The 8805-nt window shown below is 33.1% G+C and overlaps 1 protein-coding gene across 1 annotated transcript in view; it reads right to left on the bottom strand.

Moving 5' to 3' along the window:
• LOC107449396 (glutamine synthetase 2 cytoplasmic) overlaps positions 1-8805 on the bottom strand; it is a gene marked incomplete in the record, with an annotated part of 54863 nt that overhangs the window by 7581 nt on the left and 38477 nt on the right. The window contains 1 exon segment of the mRNA XM_071184724.1: positions 3417-3612. Coding sequence (XP_071040825.1) covers positions 3417-3612 — 196 coding nt within the window.

Raw genomic sequence — 8805 nt, 5'->3', positions numbered from 1 at the left:
ACGACCTGCGCGCGAAGTCGAGCACTTTACGGTAGCACAGTTTAACGAGGACCAATACCGCACACCCTCGGTCCCTACGCAGACTGATCCAAGTGGTCACCCACCCGCACACTGACCGTAGCCAGTGATGCTTGACTTCGGTGATCTGCTGGGAACCGTGTCTTAACGATCAGTCCACTGCGGGACGTGTTTAAGAATAATAGTAAACAGTGCTCATGCGTCGCTATGGTGAAAACTGCTGTTTGATAGTTTTTTCAGAATTATTTCACTTTTAATTTAGTTATGCATTAAGTTGGTGAGTTCATTTGAGCTATGGGACCAGAGAGATCCCACAAATACTTCTTGAGTTGTGAATGAACGAGAATTTTATCATTTGAACGATATTTTTATTTTTATTGTTTTAATTAAGAATCAGAAATTCTAACTTACAGTTCGAACTGGATCGTTTTCAATATTAATTCAGGTGAACATCCTGATATGCCAATGGGTAGCCTGTGATCGCTTTTCGGCGAACACACTTTTTATTACCTTTGTTTAACGAAAAGGAATTAATGATTTTGGCCATCACTACACATATATAGCTTAAATTAATATACAAAAGTCCTAACAATATTCTTTAAAAAAGAATTTTTAATTTATAACCGTCGTTAAACAGCAGACCCAATTTTTGGGTTTACGACTACCAATATTCAATTCCGTAGATTTGTAATTTTGAACCCAATCAAGAAGACAAGGGAACTCCTGGATCAAGTATTTTGAGAAATTTGCCTTCGTGGAGGACTTCTTGATGGAACTAACCCGCATTTGCGTTGCATGGTGAAAACCACGAGAACCTCCCACGGTAAGCCTGATGGAAAGGGGACTTACCCATGATCCGTCTACCAGTGAGGATATTTCCCGTTAGTACTGTGGTCAGTGAAATCGTTGGGATTCGAACCCAGTTCTCCTTATGGGAAGGCGAATGCTCTATCCTCTGAGACATCTCGTATCTCAGAAAGATATTAGCAAAACTAAGTCAAATGAAACTTTTCTATCGAAGTTTAATAAACTTCATTTATATTTTCTATTGAGCGAAGTTCATCATCCGATTTATGCCTATCAAACACAGGTGTCCAAGCGACAATATTTTGAATTTTTTTTTTTAAAAACTAAAGTTGATGGTATGTTTTTTTCATATTATGTATATATTTTAAATAAGATTTTGAAATTTAACTGAAAAAGGCGAATTAATATTAATAATGTAATAATTAACAAGCAAAAATTTTTTCCAATAAGTTCTAATAGCTCACACATTTTCTCCCAGAAGTTTAACGAAATAATAACGGGTAATAAAATATGGTTAACACATGAATTAACTAAAATATTAAACAATTACGAAGATTTTACACTATCAATATTTACATTCGTGGCATACATATTAGCACGTTATGTTTGGTATTTAGTCAATGACAAGAGAGCAATTTGCAGACAACGCTATGTCACAATAATTAAATGACTGCAGTTGCAGTTAAACATAATGCGGAGCATTTGCATAATGTTTGACTAACGTTAACCGTAAAGCTAACAATTCTCTACCTTTTAGAACCACCTATCCTATCGGTTAGTGGGGAATTTCTTGCGCATGCGTTGTGAAGCTCAAAGAGAATATTATGGTGAGGGAAAACCATCATATGCAAAATCTAATATCATGCACCTTTCTCTCCTAGGCAAATTTTTTTTAGTTTGCATGAGACAAAAGTCAAGGATTTTATTTGACAAGAGTAAACCATAACGAAAAAGTTTCAACTTTTAAAAATACAAACGTTCTAATAGTTTTAATTTGTGTTCTGATTAACAGAATTTGGATGTCGAGCATGCTCACGTTTATAAACGAAACTTCAGCCAAAATGTGCAAACACTTTTTTTTTTTTTTTTTNTTTTTTTTTTTTTTTTTTTTTTTTTTTTTTTTTTTTTTTTTTTTTTATAAAATGCAAAACTACAAGAAATAACAGTCTGTTATTTGAAAGGAAAAAAAAAACTTAATATGACAAATAAAAATTTTTAAAAAAAGACTTTATGACAAATAAAAAATTTAAAAAACATCAAAACCAATTTGATTGCTAAATTTTGAAGGTGTTTCTAATAATCCCTTTTCAACAATTCTTCCTCGGACAATCAAACAGGTTTCATTGTTTTTTTTTATTTCAAATTCCAAATTAATGTTTCATCAGGTTGATAAATTTAGTAATATTTTTCGTATCAAACAATTAAGTGCATAAATTTTTACTTAGTTTTTGAAGTTCATATAAAAAATGCGTATCGAGGGCAATGATTACGGAACACGTTACATATTTCTAATGAAACTATCCTGTAAAATTAGATAATGTTTCAACAACCGAAACATATTAGCATCCTTCATTGCAAAAGTATAAAATGACAAAAATTCATATTTCATTTTACATTATTGTTTCAAAGAATTTTTAATGGCTTTTTTTAGAAATAAGCTTCCCATGCAACTAAAATAATTCAATAATATTTCTATTGGTAAAATTTTTTACTAGAGTGACATATACTCTTGTACATTAAACAATTGTACCATAAAAATATAGCAAGCTTTACTAAATTTTTATAAACAGTCCTTAATATTCTCCTTATAAAAGAGTCCGATTATAATTTTTGATTATACTGACATTTCGCTGATGGCATACGGAAAGAAATAAAAACGCCAAATTCTGAATAACTTATAAATTTAATGAATTTTCAGATATTAAAGTGGTTTGCGTAGCCAATTTAACCAATAAGTGAAAACACTTGAAAGACGCGAAAACTTTTTTTGAAGTTATTTTAAACATACTTATTTCGCTTAAATTTTTGATGAACCATTTCAAATTACAGAATTTGAAATCAAAAAATTTTATTTTCCCATTCAACAATATTCGATTATTAGACTAAATAAAATCTAAAATTACTTTTTACATAGAAAAGTTTTATTATTAAAGAAATTTAATAAGCATTGTTTTGTTATTGAAGAAACTTTTACTCTCATCTTGTATTAACTCACTGATGATTTGTAAAAATAGGTTGATAAACGCAAAAAGCAAAATTAACTTAAAATGGCTAGAATTTCAGACAACTTTTGTAACATTTTAAAATAATATTTTCAAACAGCTGCTTCCAATTACTAACAACTGTAGGTAATATAATGATTAACTGAGCTTTTTTTTTAAAAAGGTGACATTTTTAAGCCGAATTGTTCCTTGTTATTGTTACCAGATATGTACTGAAGTTCGGGAATTTTAACAAGCTAACAGCATACTAAGCAACAAAAAAAACACCTTTTGCCTTCATGGAAATAGTATTCAACAAGTCTTTCTTGAACGATTTGAAAATTTGGCTAACTTCCCGACGACCTTGAATTTCAAATAAAGAAAACTTACCGCTAGGATGTTTAGGAACAAAATCCAAGGTCTTCGTTTTTGCTCTCAATTGCTCCCCTGTTCCATCAATCCATACATACATACATTGCACCTTGTCTTCGGGCTGGGGCAAGTTCAGGTACTTCAGAGTGGTCTGCTTGTTCAACTGACAGCTGGTGGACATACACGTTGACCCAGACATTTCTCTCAATGTTACCTGTTGTTGGAACACATTTGATATTAAACAGATACAATAAATTGACATAACAAAATGAGCAGGACATTTTTCGCAATGTTAATTCTTAGGATATTTTAATTAAAACATTCAGCTGAAGACCAAAAACATTTTACAAATACTATAGATACAGATATAACGAATTTTGCTAGAAATTCTAAATATCAGTTGTTAGAAAATTTAGATGAAGACCAAAAACATTAACAAATACAATACCGATATAAAACGAAGACATTTCTTTTAAAGTTACTGGTTAGAACGCTTTAAATATTAGAACGCTTAGCTCAAGATTGAAACAACAAATACATTCATTACCAATATAACGAATTGTTAAAGATATTTCTCTTAATGTTACTTATTCGAATACTTTAACATTAACAATTACAATAGATCCAGATATAAAACGTAGATTAAGATATTTCGCTTAAAGCTGCCTGTTAGAACGTTTAGCTCAGGATCAAAACATAAACAAATACGATAAATACCAAACGAATTGTGCTATATATTCTTAGAAATATATTGAATTGTTCTAACAAAATTGTTAGAACAATTTTGATGAGACCAAAAAAACATTTTCAAATACAATCGATACCAATATAATGCGTGCAAAACATTTCTCAATAATACCCGTTGAAATACTCAAATGTAATTCTAATTTAGCCAAAAAGCATAATTTTAACAAATACTATAATAAATACTGACACGGACCTACTTTGAAAATTATATTCAAATATTTAGTTTAAGAGACCAGCTCTTATCCCAGTGAACGGAAGCAATCATCAAATGAGACTATAATAATATTAAAAATTCGTAACAGTAGCAAACTTCATAAGTATGCTACCTAAGCGTCATGAGAATAAATTCCTGTTTGAAAACAACGTCTTTCTATTGCGAACTATTATATTGCGTCGCATTACGTCACACTCTTCCAAACTTGTGCTTATTTCAGCATCCAACTTTTTGCTACGGCATTTGAAACTGAAGCCTGGGCTGCGTCAGAGAAGGTTTCAAGCTGGTGTTTGGAAATCACTGATAAACTTCAGTGCTTACAAACAAAGAGCTGTGCAGCTCTAGTGCGACGTGAATTAACAACAACAACAAACAAAGAGCATATGTACTTAGCAGTAGTACTTTTAGTTTTTCTTGTTATCAAGACTTTTGGAGGACTCTAATCTTTGCACTAGCATAGACACGACAACAACAACAGTAGTACTTTTATGTCGCACTTACGCTTCACAAAGGGCAATTGACGCGAGAATAGTATACAAGCACTTAGTAGCATAATTAGTATCTTAAGTTCATATTTGATGTCCTAGGCTATGTAAACGCGTTATATTGTCTTTCCACCAACGGTTTTAAGTGTGAGGGTAACGGGTTCGATTCTCACCATAACTCAAGAATTGATCCTACTTTAGTCAAGCGTGATTATCCTATTGAGGTTTGAGCTCCGTAGATTCATGCTTCGATGTCATTAAAAGCTTATAAAAGAATACCTTCAAGCGCCTAGTCCCGCACTGGACTGATCGTTAAGACACGGTTCCCAGCAGATCACCGAAGTCAAGCATCACTGGCTACGGTCAGTGTGCGGGTGGGTGACCACTTGGATCAGTCTGCGTAGGGACCGAGGGTGTGCGGTATTGGTCCTCGTTAAACTGTGCTGCCGTAAAGTGCTCGACTTCACGCGCAGGTCGTCGGGCTACCGAAACGGGGTAGCCATCCCCTCCACAGAGGATCAAAATTGTGATGGCATGTCTTCGGATCATCCTCCGGGATGTTTCCCAGACCGTCGCCAATAGCCCATTGTGCAGCTCTAGTGCGACGTAAATTAACAACAACAAATCAAGCGCCTAAGTGAAGTATATAAGGCTTGAAACAATTTTTTTAACCAGCTAGATGAGCTGATTATGCTGTAAACTAAATTTTCTAGACATATGAGATAAAAGCGAGTAGCATACATTCTATTACTTAGCCACTTCTATCAGCTATAATTCGATATTTATTTGTATATGATATTTATTTAGGATACTAAGTAAATTCATTTGTTTGTATATAATATTTATTTAGGATACTAAGTAAATTCATTTGTTTGTATATGATATTTATTTAGGCCACTTAGTAAATTCGCGAAACAAACTTATGAATTTCTTGTCTCATTTAATATTATTTAACTTTTTATCCCTCCATCCACACGAAAAAGTGTCTTTTTCTAAGTGTCCCTCTTGGAGTAAAATTTAGATCATTTTATTCACATAAGAGCGAACAGTGTAGCTACCAATACCGGTTTTGACCTTTTACTACAACGGTTTCTATGGATTTTTTCAGTTTAAAAATTAAAAAGTTAACGAATTTTTTTTTAAAAAAAAACAAGTAGCATTGCACAACTGTTGCTGTTGTAGTTCATTTACGTCGCACTAGAGTTGCACAATGGGTTATTGGCGACAGTCTGGGAAACATCCCTGAGGATGATCCAAAGACATGCCATCACAATTTTGATCCTCTGTAGAAGGGATGAAACCCCCGCTTCGGTAGACCAACGACATGTACCCGAAGTCGAGCACTATATGGCAGAATAGTTTAACGAGGACCAATACCACACACCCTCGGTGCCTACGAAGACTGATCCAAGTGGTCACCCATCCGCACACTGACAGCAGCCACTGATGCTTGACTTCGATGATCTGCTGGGAACCGCGTCTTAACGATCAGTCCACTGCGGGACCCATTGCACAACTAATTTTTGCCAAGATTCTCGGATTGAACTCTCGATCTCCTGCTTATGAAGCGAAAATGCGAGTCGTCTCTATCCAATGTAAGGCAACGATCTCAGCAGATTATATAATCTAAAAATGCATATTAAATGCTTGATAATTATGTTATTATTTAAGTGCATGCGGGATTTAATAAACTTTTTGTTACTTCATATCCACTTTAAATGTTGCAGAGAGTTGTAACTTCCGGCTTGGGCAACTCTGAGCTTCAGAATAACGAAAATACAAAAATGATGAAATAATAAACAAGCACAACAATCTAAATCTATTGTTTATCTCCTTCATTAAAATGTTGCAGACTTCTTAAGAACGGGAAGAAGCGTCTAGACGCATTTAAAAACTTAAATGTAAGCTGAAGCAACAAGAATGATAGCAGAATTTAAAAAGTAAATCTGCGAGGCTATTTTCAAAAATCCTACTTAGTCAGTGACCCCAACGTAGTCAGACAGATATTATTAGAATAAAAATTCAGTTTAACTTAACATATGTGTAGCAAAATTTGTTTATAAAGTATCTAAAAATAATTCATAAAAGCTTCATGCTGTTTAAATGCAAGTTGAATTTTACGCAATGATATTTATAGAAAAGTTGTATAAATCCTTATTTTATAGAATCCTGTTACTAAATGTCGGAATTTTTTTTATTTACTTTTTGTTCTTTATTAAGTGTTCAACAGAGTGATCGTGCAATTAAAATCAGCTATTCCGTCTGTAAGCTATAACGCGTCAAATGCGCCAAAAATCGTCATATGAGCACGAAAAAATGGTTATGACGACTCCTCTGGGACGAATAATTCTAAACGAAATTCAACTTTAATAAAAAGGAAAATAAATAAAATGAAGAAAAAAAATTGCCACTAGAATAATGGTGAATTCAGTTCATGTTTTTGTCACTGTAGAATATTAAAATCACAAGTATAAGCGGGTCCCTATTTTAAATAAGGACCCGATTTTAGTAAGAGAAGGACTCAGAAATTTGAATATTTCAAGTTCTAAGGACCCGTAGTTTCCAAAATCGATCGTAATCCCTGAAAAAGTATAAATAAAAATCGTTTGTTGGTGGTCTAAAAACAACTTCAGTTTTTAGCTTTCATCTGGAAGTTACGGATAAATAAATAGTTTAAGTGTGTAAATTAGATTTAAAGAAAATGGCAGCAAGTTCCAGTTAGAAATAAAAACAAGGCGGGGAAAACACAGTTCTCTGTTTTCAAACTCACTTAGTTTACTCTTTCACCAGAGAACTTTATTTACAAATAATTCCGGAGGAATCGACAAATATTTTTGTCAGCGGAGGGAAAAAAATGTGTTTTTTTTTTCCGCTTGTAGATTACTGTGTCATCTCCGGATAGCGTATATTTTCGTGTTTTAAAAACACATTTCTTGGCGTCATATTTAAATATTTCAGGCTTTCGTTGTCATCGTTTCTGGTTCCTATGATTACATATATTTTATCCAGACCATCAGTTCCCAAACGGTGTTCCGAGGAGCCCTAGGGTTCCGTGGGTGTTTCACAGGGGTTCCGATAGTTGTTTTTTTTTCTTCTAAATATCAGTAATTTTTGAAACCTGTACTTATATTTATATCCAATCATTAATTATTTAATATTTCGGTTATTTTTATGAAATAATTGAAGTGAATGAAAAAGATAGTTCTTTTTTTTTCTTTTAAATCTGCAATTGCAACAATTACGTAAATATTTCCCATCAAACATTTCTATTCAAATAAAATAACCTTTTTCCTAAAGAAAGGTGTTTCCCTGATGTCAACATATTTCAGGAAATGCGGTGGCTCAGTGGATTGAGCCAACATCTCCTAAAAGAGAGAAGGCTTCCGATTTAGGTGTCCAACGCAATAAACATAAACTGCGCTGAGGGGTTTTTATTATTTTTTTAAAACCTTCGTTGAACAGCCGACCCTATTTTATGGGTTTACGACTACTAATGTTCAACTCCGTAGCCTTGTAATTTTGAACCCAATCCAGAAGACAAGAGAACTCCTGGATAGAGTATTACCTGCCAACTTTTACGCATTTGGCGTAAAATTTAATTTTTATATTTAAAGTGGTAAAAAATCTATTCTATTTTTCTCTTTTATAAACTTAATTTTTACATGATTTTAATCACCACTATTCTTAAGAAAATTAAGCATATATATTAATATGTGTTACTCAAGTCAAGTATGTGTTGTCAGCTTAAGTTTTTTCAAATACAACGTATTTTTTTGCTTAAAATTGAAATTTTAATTCCATTTTAATACTACTGGGAAAAACCATAATGGAAGGGATTAAAAGTTGGCAGGTATGGTATTCGGAGAAATTTGCCTTCGTGGAGGACTTTTTGATGGAGCTAACCCGCATTTGCGTTACATGGAGAGGAAAACTACGAAAATCTCCCACGGTTAGCCTGATT

Source organism: Parasteatoda tepidariorum, chromosome 8 (genome assembly GCF_043381705.1).
Source record: "Parasteatoda tepidariorum isolate YZ-2023 chromosome 8, CAS_Ptep_4.0, whole genome shotgun sequence".
Taxonomy (NCBI): domain Eukaryota; kingdom Metazoa; phylum Arthropoda; class Arachnida; order Araneae; family Theridiidae; genus Parasteatoda; species Parasteatoda tepidariorum.
Note: the sequence above shows the minus strand (reverse complement) of the source record. Positions and strands in the feature narration are given on the sequence as shown.